This window comes from Haematobia irritans, chromosome 5, assembly GCF_050003625.1.
Source record: "Haematobia irritans isolate KBUSLIRL chromosome 5, ASM5000362v1, whole genome shotgun sequence".
In the NCBI taxonomy this organism is placed as follows: domain Eukaryota; kingdom Metazoa; phylum Arthropoda; class Insecta; order Diptera; family Muscidae; genus Haematobia; species Haematobia irritans.
The window spans coordinates 106,766,456-106,779,434 of NC_134401.1; the positions used below are offsets into that span (position 1 = coordinate 106,766,456).

The 12,979-nt window shown below is 35.3% G+C and overlaps 2 protein-coding genes across 2 annotated transcripts in view; both read left to right on the top strand.

The window, feature by feature from the left end:
- Epac (Exchange protein directly activated by cAMP) overlaps positions 1–12,979 on the top strand; it is a 388,669-nt gene that overhangs the window by 243,230 nt on the left and 132,460 nt on the right. The gene's annotated exons all lie outside the window — the stretch shown is intronic.
- On the top strand, positions 4,531–10,311 carry LOC142239978 (uncharacterized). The gene is made up of 2 exons (XM_075311705.1): positions 4,531–9,581; positions 9,885–10,311. The coding sequence occupies exons 1-2, from the start codon at positions 4,531–4,533 to the stop codon at positions 10,309–10,311; spliced, it is 5,478 nt and encodes a 1,825-aa protein (XP_075167820.1).

Consider the following 12,979-nt stretch of genomic DNA (forward strand, 5'->3'; position numbering starts at 1 on the left):
TGGGTGTATCGTCTACAACCGTGCATCGAGCCAAAAAACGAGCCGGACTATCGACTTACAAGAAGGTAGTGACTCCAAATCGCGATGATAAACAAAATACGACGGCCAAAGCGCGATCTCGGAGGCTGTACACGACGATGCTGACGAAGTTTGACTGCGTGGTAATGGACGACGAAACCTACGTCAAAGCCGACTACAAGCAGCTTCCGGGACAGGAGTTTTATACAGCAAAAGTAAGGGGAAAGGTAGCAGATATTTTCAAGCACATAAAACTGTCAAAGTTCTCAAAGAAATATTTGGTTTGGCAAGCCATCTGTACCTGTGGATTGAAAAGCAGCATTTTCATAGCTTCCGGGACTGTCAACCAAGAAATTTACGTGAAAGAGTGTTTGAATAAACGTCTGCTGCCTTTCCTGAAGAAACACGGTTGTTCCGTACTGTTTTGGCTGGATTTGGCATCTTGCCATTACGGTAAAAAGGCCAAGGAGTGGTACGCCGCCAACAACGTGCAGGTGGTTCCCACGGACAAGAACCCTCCCAACACGCCAGAGCTCCGCCCAATTGAGAAATACTGGGCTATTGTCAAGCGGAATCTAAAGAAGACTAAAAAAACTGCTAAGGACGAGCAGCAGTTCAAGGCAAACTGGCTTTCTGCGGCGAAGAAGGTGGACAAGGTGGCTGTACAAAATCTGATGGCAGGTGTCAAGCGTGAGGCCCGGCAATTCGGATTTGGAAAAGCGAAAGCCTAACTGAATATTTTTCCTGAATTTTATACTAATTGAACTTGAAAAAGAAATTTAATTTGATTTTTTAAATAAATGAGTTCACCGATTTACACGCGTTTTCCCTTGACCAAATTTTGACCGCATAATCCTTTAGTCTAAGTGAGCCTGATACATCGGGCTGCCACCTATCCTAGCCTAAGCTTAAAAGTCAATCCATAGGCTTATTTCCTGTAATTTCCCTGTCTTAAATACCGTAATTCCCTTTACCCTAATATCGAAATGTCATTCTGATCTGGCATCCCTAACTTTAACAATAATAATAATCATAATAGTTAAGGGTTTTTATGTGGCATAATACTCTATCCAATTCATATCTTCAAATGTCTGCGTCACAACAAAATTTCCAACTAAGCCCATATACAAATGGAGCAGTAGGAAAAACAAAGCAAACGTAACCGATGCCAGTGGCGTCAAATGAGTCCATTACTGATAAGGTGTCTTTACTTCAAATGCCATTAGCTTTTTACACGTTCACTCATATGAATAACGTAAAGCTATGACTATATTTGAGAATATGTGAACATGTGAATAGTAGGTGAACACTTTAGGTCTTAGACAACAACATTTGAATTTGTATTCAAGGAAGTGCCTACTAAGCTGATGAGGCTCTTGTAATAGAGGCAATTGTTTTAGTCGACTAAATTTAGAGCAAGATTTGTGTTCGTCATCAATGGCATCTTAATGATTTAACTTATAATCCTAATTTTGTGTCACGCATTAAAAGATATCACGTATAGGAAAGTTCTGAGATACTGAAACAGAAATATGGGCAACCTTACTGAAGCTATCACTTTCGATATCACATGATTTTAGCTTTGAGCTCGAACACTGTCAAAAGTGGCTAAAAAAAAGTGTAACTTGCGCAATAAAAGGTGACACACGAATTTTAAAAAGTGGTTTTAGAGAATTTCTTGAAAAGGATATGATCCTGCATACTGAGTATTGGTGGTAATCTGGCTGATATTGTAGCTTTGTATGGCTTCGTTGGAAGGAGGAGTTTACCATTTACATGTATCATTTGTAAATCCATCAATTACTTAATATGGCTATCGAATGCAGTATCACATCCCAGTACAAATTTTAATGGCATAATAGTGAGCTGCAAAATGCCAACAGCAACTAATGGATCGCACAGAGAGATAATCATCTCCACGTTCTTCACCAACCAGCATCGGTTAATGAGTTTCATTTAAACGTTTTTAGCGTTTTAATATTGGGGGCACAATAAGCTTGTTTTGGAATATAGTCATGCAATCTTCACAGACTTTGCTTAAGGCGCTAAACTATTCCAATCACACTTCATCATAGTGGTGTTTGATGAAGTTATACAAAGCAGTCAGCCTGAGTAGGAAATCGTAAATGTTCACTGTCTCAATTTTAGTTTATTTTTGAAGAAAGTGAATTTTTTGATTAACGGATGTCTTTAAATTGAGATAATTTATCAAAGCAATTGCATAAGTTTTTGGAAAAAACTAACTAAGCGAAATGATGATTTTCTCTCGTAATGAAGCCAAAAAAAAAAAACAAAAAATAAAGGCATAACAAAAGTCCGACTAAACTAAAAATCCTACAGGTGTTCCCACACTGAAAAAAACATGCCAGGTTACTAATGATTTTTGTATTGATTTCGAGTCAAAAAAGAGAATTGCAGTAAAGATACTTTAACGACACCATTCTTTTTTAAATTTGAGTTCTGCATACTTGATTCTAGGAAACAAATTTGAATTTATTCGTGTTTAACATAGTTTCTCCTTTTATTTTATTTTTATATATTTGTCTAAAATGAATTCAAATCTAACAGCTGAAATTAACTATTATTAGTACGTTATTATCAATTTATTACTTTTAAAAACAACCATGAATTCTTTAAAACAAATTTGTATTCATATATCTTTCTCTTTTTATACCTTAAAACCGAGGTAAAGAACTGCCTAATGAATAGAAATCAGTCTTTTTTACCATCGTAACCATCAACGATTGCAGATCATAAGCGGAAATAAAATGTAAGATTGACTCCAAAAAAACTCTGACTCCAATTCTCTTTTTTTCCCACAAACGATTCTCTTGTTTGTATCCAGCGAATAGGTAAAATAATATTCCTAAATAAAAGGTAAATCAAAAGGAGCTTTTCTCTAGAAGTCCTTTAAAGTTGCATGTCCCGCAACTCAATTTGATAATTTAATTATTTATGGAAATTGATTTCTAATGGTAGTTAAATCATTAAACATGGTCCTTCGTGCGTCTTTGGACAGCTACCTGTAGTATTCTAAAATAATCATCACTGGTCATTATTAGCGAACGTCTCTGTTTCTTAAGCTTACACTCCCAGTTTGGCTTAATTGACGTATCAGTCTTTCTCCCACTTCCATTAAACCGCGTGGTCTTCAAAAAAATAATACGAAAAATCGGTATTTTGGATACGAAAGACGTAAAATTTTGTGAAAAGAAACGAAAATGCTGCAATAAATTGTGCTAATTATAAAGAATTCGTAATTAGTTATATATTTGGGAAATTCTGATTAAAATCGATCAATAAAGACTTTCGCGGGTGCATAGTCCCAAATTACGCGAGTTTTCAGAAAAAATTGTATTTTTTTGGAAAACGAATCATTGAAAATTTTATGAAATATAAGGTATTAACTGTACATTTGAAAGAATTATTCATTTCGGGCTGAGAAACCCCAATGAAAAGGCTTCGTGTATAACGGTTTTTACATTCTACCTTTCTTGAAAAAAAAATATGTGTTAGCATGACGATTGCGGCTTTTCTTTAAGTACAAGTGAAACCAAAATAAAACAAAAGAAATACGAAATTCCACGTGTTTACATAAAATTCCATTTCATATGAAATAATCCAAAATGAAAGAAAGTGAACATAAGGAATAGATAAATATAACATATAAAAATTGGATAACTTCATCTTCCAGCGGAATAACTAATCAATATTGAACCATCGATTCCCAATATAAAATCCCAATATAAAATCGAAACCTGTAAGTTCATAAAATTTGATTTTATCATATTCATTTCTCATTCCATGAACTTTTAATAAATATTATCTTTTCGATAACGAAATATCGAATGGTATTAAGTCACACGATATTCATCAACTCTTTTTAAGTCTTGAAACATTTATCTCAACATCTCTTTATTTACGATATATATAAATATAAAAAAGAGTCTCTCCTTATTCTCTTAAATATAGATGACAGTTTCACCCATTCTCTTGTGATCACTCCCTTTGCAATTAAAAATATAAAAAGTGTAGAGTATATTCTGTATGTGTGTTTGTACGGCCAGGCGCTCTTTCAAATTATAAGAAGAAAACAAAATTCTCACAATAGGTCTGTTTTCGCAGATTTAAGCACAGTGAAAAAAAAAAGAAATCAAACACACAAAAAGTTTTGAATATACATTTCTGGAATTTTTGTCAAAAAGAATTATCCTTTCCATTGGTATTAGAAGGGTAAATCAATCCATAAAGATCGTTTGAAATATCAATAAGAAATTGGTCAAGTGCGGAAATTTAATTGTTACCAATTCCTGATTTTGGATTACGTATGAAAACTGAATAAATTAATATAGTGATAAAATATTTTCCTTCTGAAAGTGATCTTTTTGCGGTTGAAAATTAAGCATTTTTTAAGCAGAAAAGAGAATTTTACTTTTTCTGTAATATCGACAAATCTCGGTCGAAATATATCCGATACAGTCCACTCTTTACTAATAGTATATTCATTTTGCCATGGAAGATTTCATTTTTGATTCGGATGACCTTTTCACGTTTTGTGCTGATTTTGAAAAGAGTGGTGTTCTGACGGACACCCTCTTGGAAGTCACTCTTCAGGATCTTCACGATCGTTGGAGCACAGTACAAAAATCATACCGGAGATTGTGTACAACCGATCTCGCAAACCTCAAGAATGAGGACACCGAGAAAAGACGGTTGTTAGAGTCTGCGAGGGAAAAATATGCAAATTGTACAAAGCAGTTTCATAAGTGCAAATCTGAGATACTTGACGCTCAGAAAGCTTTAATAGAACCCACAAATTTCAGTTCGAATCACAATTTCGAAGAATCCCACGCACAAGATAAATCATTCTCTTGTATCAAAGTTCCCCCGTGCGATACGGAGATATTTTACGGAGGCTATGAGGAGTGGCCCGCATTCAGGGACATGTTCACCGCCGTGTATGGTGAACATCCCAAGTTGTCCGCGGTTCAAAAATTGTACCACCTTCGCCTTAAAGTTAAAGGTCAGGCCGCCACCATAGTAAAGAAATACAATCTATGTGGGGAAAATTTTTCATTAGCCTGGGAGGCTCTCAAATCCCGGTATGAAAATAAACGCATACTGGTTGACAATCAGTTAAAAATACTCCTCAATCTCGAGCCTGTTCTCACGGAAAGCAGCGAATCAATCCAAGAGATACAAATTACCATTAATGACTGCCTAGCATCTCTCAAGGCTCAAGGTATTCCGACTAACGATTGGGATCCAATCTTAGTTTATGTTTGCTCAACAAAACTACCTCATGACACACTAGCTCTATGGGAACAATCCCTAAAGTCTCATAGAGAGTTACCAAAATGGTCCGAAATGGACACATTTCTCACCAATCGATATGAGGTTGTGGAACGATTGAATTGCATTCAAGGTGGTAAACCTAACGCCAAAAGAAAGAATTTGGAAACTCACACTTTTACTACAGAGGGAAACCAACAATTTCCCTGCAAATTTTGTAAAATGAATCATGCTTTAAAACATTGCCCTCAATTTAAAGCCCTTGAGCCTAGAGCTCGAAATGAATTTGCATTTTCAAACAAAATTTGCTTAAACTGCCTCTCATACACTCATCTCCGAAAAGAGTGTAAAAGCAAATTCGTTTGCGCTCAGTGTAAGAAGGATCATCATACACTTTTGCATTATACAGTTGCCAATCCCACAACTGTCAGCAATACCACTATTGCTCCTCCACAACCAGAAGAAATTCCCGCATGTGTCACACAAACTCAAATTGCATCCCATTTCATTGCAGACCCATCAGCTTCTTCCGAAAACACATTGCTCCCAACAGCTATTGTGAAAATTTCCCATTTGGGGGAAACATTTTCAGCCCGTGCTTTTATTGATCAGGGATCGGAAAAAACTTTTGTGTCCCGAAGGCTACAACAGAAGCTTCGGTTACCCACTGAGTCCAAGAACTTCCAAATTCGTGGAATGGGCGGAAGTATAATTGGTAACTCGAATTCTGTCTGTACGATGAAATTGTACTCCGAAACCCACAATCGAACAATAGAAGTAAATGCTATTGTTGTTCCCAAAATCACACGGCTTTTACCCAATTTCTCGTTTCCTTCGTCACAATTTTCGTTTGACGGCATTAAAGATATAGACTTAGCAGATCCATTATTCTATAAACCAGGCCAAGTCGATCTTTTGATTGGAAGCAACGCAATACCGAAAATTATGTTGTGTGGAGTGAAAACAGTTTGCAATTCACTCATAGCTCAAGCAACAATATTTGGGTGGATAATAAGTGGCCCCGTTAAAACACAAACAGTATCCTCGTTTTCATTACAGGCTTCTGAAACGACAGAAGACCCCATATCAACCCAATTAAGACTTTTTTGGGAGCTAGAAGAGGTCCCATCTCGTCCTTCTATAACTAAAGAAGACGAATATTGCGAATCATTATACGAAAGGACAACAATCCGCGATTTAGATGGGCGATATGTGGTTAAATTACCGTTCAAGCCTGAGTTTCCACATGAACTTTCGCTCGGCTCTTCTAGATCGCACGCGTTCGTGCAATATATTAGAATGGAACAATCTCTCCGATCCAAACCTGCCATGGAAGAGACATATCAGAATGTTTTGTCGGAATATCTCTCACTAGGCCATATGAAACCCACAGATTCTCGTGAAATATATTCACGAGGTAAATATATGTCTTTTTACCTACCCCACCACGCGGTAATCAGACCTGAAAGTCGAAGCACAAAAGTTCGCATAGTTTTTAATGCGTCAAAAAAATCTGGATCTGGAAATTCTTTAAATGACGTTCTCTACGTCGGTCCCACTCTTCAATCGGATATGATGACTCTCATATTGAATTGGCGTCTTTATAAATACGTATTTAGTGGTGACATCGAAAAGATGTACCGCCAAATACGAGTCCATGAAGAAGATACTCCTTTTCAAAGAATCCTTTTCCGGCCTACTCCTGTTTGCCCCGTGAAGGATTATGCCCTAACGACGGTTACTTTTGGAGTAAGCAGCGCTCCATATTTAGCAATAAGGACACTTATCCAACTTGCTCGAGACTCAATGAGTGAGTTTCCCCAAGCTGCTTCTATTCTCATGAAAGAAACATATGTTGATGACATATTGTCCGGCGGACATGATTTGAGCTCCACCCGAGCTTCTCTTTTTCAATTGATAGCTCTATTAAAAACTGCTAGTTTTCCTCTAAAGAAGATAACTTCAAATTCGCCAGATATTTTGGCCTCGATCCCAACAGAAAATCTTCTTGATTCGAATTTTTTGAAATTCCAGGAAACAAGCTCCACAAAAACGCTCGGCATCCAATGGAATGCCTTATCCGACAGCTTTTCTTATAAAATAACGCCTCCTGCTATTGTGTCCCCTATCACAAAGAGAAAAATTCTGTCAGATGCATCCAAGCTATTCGACCCCGCTGGATGGATATCCCCAATCATAATTCAGTCAAAAATGTTACTTCAGCAACTTTGGCTGGAAGGCACGAAATGGGATGAATGTGTGAAACCCAACACATTGAGTAAGTGGAATTCATTTGTCGAAAGTCTCTCTCTCATACCCCAAATAGAAATTCCACGTTGGGTAAACTTTGCCCCCGAATATATAACACAAGTGCACGGTTTTAGCGACGCCTCCGAAAAGGCATATTGCGCAGTAGTGTACTTACGGACACAAAACGGTGTCAATATAAGTTCAAATCTATTAGTGTCCAAAACCAAAGTAGCTCCAATAGATCCAATTAGCCTTCCTCGATTGGAATTATGTGGAGCCGTTCTTTTATCAAAACTCATCAGCAAGATATTATCTGAACTACCCACTAAAAACCATGAGGTGTTTTTATGGTGTGATTCCACAATTGTGCTTAGTTGGCTAGAAAAGCCTCCCTGCACATGGAAGACCTATGTCGCCAACAGGACTGCTCAAATTATACAGAATGTTGGTAACTGTTCGTGGCGTCATGTAAGATCTGCAGAAAATCCTGCCGATCTAGGCTCTCGGGGTTGTCATCCAAATGATTTAATCGGGAATTCATTATGGTGGCACGGTCCTGCATGGCTTGTTAACAATCCCGAAACGTGGCCAAAGGGCCAGACAGATTTTGAAAACCCCCCCGAGGCTAGAAAAATAGAAGTATTTCATAGTTTTGTCGAAAACGATGATTTATTGGAAAGATTCTCGGGCTGGGAGAAGGCTATAAGGGTCACAGCTTATATATTTCGCTTTTATAAGCGTATCTCAAACAAAAGTCAACCCACAACGCCACTTAATAACAAAACTGTTACACATGCGGAGTTTCAAGATGCTCGAAATCGCTTAATTGTGCTAACTCAGAAAAGTTTCTTTTATAAGGAATATTCTTCCTTAGTATCATCCCGAAAAGTTCACAAAAAGAGTCCTCTTTATCCATTAAACCCCTTTATTGATGAAAGCGGTATTATTCGAATTAATGGTCGAATTTCCAATTCTGAATTACCATTTAAACAACGTTTCCCAATCATTCTTCCGGTGCAGTCGAAATTTTGCAAATTGTTTATAGATTTTACGCACAAGCTTTTGATGCATGCCGAACAAAGTTTAATGCTCAGAACTATTCGCGAAGAATTTTACATATCTCGACTCAGATCAGCGGTTAAGAAACACATTCGTAGTTGCAAAGTATGCGTTATCTATAAACACATGGTGCAATCGCAAATAATGGCAGCACTGCCAGAAAATAGAAGTAGGTTCTCGCTACCATTTACTGTGACGGGATTAGATTTTGCTGGCCCATTTCCTATAAAAACTTCCATTTTGCGTCAAGCTCCTTACCACAAAAGTTATGCATGTATTTTCATATGCTTCAGCACAAAAGCAATTCACCTTGAGGTATGCTCTGATTTATCGACAGCCTCCTTCCAAGCAGCCTTCACCCGATTTGTTGCTCGTAGAGGTTTGCCTCAAAAAGTATACTCCGACAATGGCACCAACTTTGTAGGGGCAGAACGTTCCATTAAGGATGAATTTAAGCGATTCATACAAGCAGTGGCTTGTGATATAGCAGAGAAATACACCTCCCATGGTTTTCAATGGTTTTTCATACCACCCAACGCCCCGCATATGGGGGGACTCTGGGAGGCCGGGGTTAAATCATTTAAAATACACTTTAAAAAAGTAACTCAAAATAGAAAGTGTACCTTTGAGGAATTTTCAACCCTTTTGGCCCGCATAGAGTCCATCCTCAATTTTCGTCCGTTGACTCCTATGACAGATGATCCGCATGAAATTCTCGCCTTAACGCCAGGTCACTTTCTTCGTGGTGCGCCAATGGTTGCTATGCCAGAAACGGATAATACCTCAATACCACTGCACGATCGATGGGAAAAATTAAAAACCCTCCAATACGAATTTGCACGACGATGGAAACGGGATTATCTGCTAGATTTGCAACAAAGATACAAATGGCAAAAACCCCAAGCCAATGTACAAATTGGCCAAATAGTTGTTCTAAAAGATGAACTTTTACCACCATGCGAGTGGAGATTAGGGAGAATTACCCACATCCACCCAGGATCAGACGGATTTGTTAGAACAGTCGAATTACGTACCCAAAACGGAGTTTTAACAAGACCAATCTCAAAGCTATGCATTCTCCCTACAGAGACATCGAAGTGATCTCCACCAAATCGAAAAACTCTCGATATTACTATAATTCATAAGTATACCTATCGTACATATCGTTATAACAACTCCAAATTGTTATAATCACCATAAACTCAAATTATTCTCACTTGCATATTTCAGTTATTAATTAAATTATTATATTCCAAAATTCACAGGGCACCTAAAAATGAAATGATTCGTCAATGCAAGATATGCGGAAAGCTACATCCACTTCGCTTTTGCAAACGATTTTTGGCCAAGGATGTTGAAGAACGTCGAAAATTAGCCCGCCGACTCAACTATTGTTTTAACTGCCTTGCACGTTCGCACTCTACTAATAAATGCACGTCCAGTACCAATTGTAAACGATGTGGTAAATATCACCATACAATACTTCACATAAACATCAATCAGAATGAGAAACGACGACCAAAAATGAAATATGGCAATAAGCAAGGACGAGTCACCAATAATCCACCAAAAACAGTCAAGACACAAACTTTAGATAATTCCAATAGATGTAAGAATCGATCAGTAACCAATCCAAAGCAAATCTTAGACATCGCTTTGTGGACTTTGGAACAATTAAGTCAAGCCCTTTAGTTTTTTTTTTTGGTCTAAATAGACCAAGGGGGGCAGTATGTTTAACATAGTTTCTCCTTTTATTTTATTTTTATATATTTGTCTAAAATGAATTCAAATCTAACAGCTGAAATTAACTATTATTAGTACGTTATTATCAATTTATTACTTTTAAAAACAACCATGAATTCTTTAAAACAAATTTGTATTCATATATCTTTCTCTTTTTATACCTTAAAACCGAGGTAAAGAACTGCCTAATGAATAGAAATCAGTCTTTTTTACCATCGTAACCATCAACGATTGCAGATCATAAGCGGAAATAAAATGTAAGATTGACTCCAAAAAAACTCTGACTCCAATTCTCTTTTTTTCCCACAAACGATTCTCTTGTTTGTATCCAGCGAATAGGTAAAATAATATTCCTAAATAAAAGGTAAATCAAAAGGAGCTTTTCTCTAGAAGTCCTTTAAAGTTGCATGTCCCGCAACTCAATTTGATAATTTAATTATTTATGGAAATTGATTTCTAATGGTAGTTAAATCATTAAACAATTCGTTTTTTTCTTCTTCATGTTCTATCAAAGGCCTTTAAATACTTGTTAACGACAATTTAAATATCTAAATTCAGAGTCAACAATAATGGGTGCCAATCACAAATGTTTATTTCTACACGCAAACAAATAATTCTTTCCTCCCAATGGAAATTTTAGACAAACAAAGATCGTTTCTCATTTGCTTTTCACTGTAAGGAAGTTTATTTGGAAGAAAAGTATATGCTTTTTGTGATAAACGTTTATTCTTTTCCAGGATGTAAAAACAATTTCATAAAGACAAACTCAAAAAAACAATATTTTCTTGCTAATTGTGTATTCCCTCACATCTTTCTCACTTCCACGAAGTTTTTTAGTTCTTAGCACCTTTTTCTGTAATACAAACAATATAGAAGAAATTCGATTTTATAATTTTTTTTTTTGTTAAATTTTACCTTTCGTCTGGACGGAGAATCGAATCGTGGAACAATGGTTAGTAAGTCCGCCTTGCATACAAAGGGTCGAGGGTAGAGGTGTGCACGTGAGTAATAGTTTACTCACACACACTCACGACTGAAAAATCATACTCACGCCCGATATTTTTTGGTAGGACTCACGCACACTCACGAAAAGAAAATATGTAATCGCGCACACTCACGCACGAAAATGTCGTGACTTACGAAAAATACCAAATAATTTTAAGATTAATTTACCTTACCGAAGTGTCTGAAATCATGAGCATTATTAAAATTGAATTAAACTCTTAAGCGTTTTATGTTGGTGAGCAGGAATATTTTCGTGAGTGTAATTCTTTACACACGCACGAAGATATTATTTTCGTGACTCCCGCTCACGCACGACATTTTGGTTTGTTAATCACGCACACTCACGCTGTTGTTATGAACGTGACTCGCGACTCACGCACGAATCACGAAAATTTTCGTGTGTCACGACAGTTTCGTGTCACGTGCACACCTCTAGTCGAGGGTTCGAACAAAAAAAAATGTTTGTTTATTTTACATATATTCCAACATTACATATCTTCAACATTACATACTACTATATTAAATTTTTGCTTTGAAACTGAACTGAAACTGTAAAGGAACAGTGCTGGACATAAACGGAATGGACTGTGTTTTAGTTCAAAAATATTTTTTTTTATTGAAAAAATAAAAATTTTTTTGGTGTTCAAAAATTTTCGAAGAAATTCAAAAAACTTTAACAAAAGAAAAACGTTTTCGGTACACGTTTTCCAAACTTTTTTTCTTTGCGTGTATAGCAAATTTTGTTTCTATAGAAAATTTTGTCAAAATTTTATTGCTATGGACAATTTTGTAAAAAATTGTATTTCTCTAGAAATTTTCTCAATATTGTATTTCTATAGAAAATTTTCTCAAAATTTTATTTCTATAGAAGGTCATGTCAAAATGCTATTTCTATAGAAAATTTTGTAAAAATTTTATTTCTATAGAAGATTTTCTCAAAATTTTGTTTCTATAAAAATTTTGTCAAAATTTGGTAACAATTTTATTTCTATAGAAAATTTTGTCAAAATTTTATTTTCTATAGAAAATTTTGCCAAATTTTATTTCTATTGAAAATTTTATCTAAATTTTATTTCTATAAAAATGTTGTCAAAATTTTATTTCTATAGAAGGTCATGTCAAAATGCTATTTCTATAGAAAATTTTGTAAAAATTTTATTTCTATAGAACATTTTTTAAAAATTTTATTTCTATAGAAAATTTTGGAAAATTTTTATTTCTATACAAAATTTTGGAAAAATTTTTTTTCTTTAGAAAATTTTGAAAACATTTAATTTCTACAGAATTTTTGTCGAAATTTTACTTTCTATTTTTTTCCTCAAAATTTTATTTCTATAGAAAATTTTGTCAATTTGTTTTCTATAGAAAATTTGCTCAAAATTTTATTTCTATAAAAAATTTGTCAAAATTTTATTTGTATAGAAAATTTTTTCAAAATTTTATTTATATAGAAATTTTCTCAAATAACAAAATATAGAACATTTGCTCAAAATTTTATTTCTATAGAAAATTTTCTATAAAAATTTTGTCAACATTTTATTTGTATAGAAAATTTTGTTTCTCTAGAAATTTTCTCAAAATTGTATTTCTCTAAAAATTTTATCAAAATTGT

Excerpts from the sequence above, each read along its gene's own strand:
- LOC142239978 (XM_075311705.1), top strand. The coding sequence starts at position 4,531 with ATGGAAGATTTCATTTTTGATTCGGATGACCTTTTCACGTTTTGTGCT. Across the intron at positions 9,582-9,884 it reads GAACTTTTACCACCATGCGA|GGCACCTAAAAATGAAATGA; the intron begins GTGGAGATTAGG and ends CAAAATTCACAG.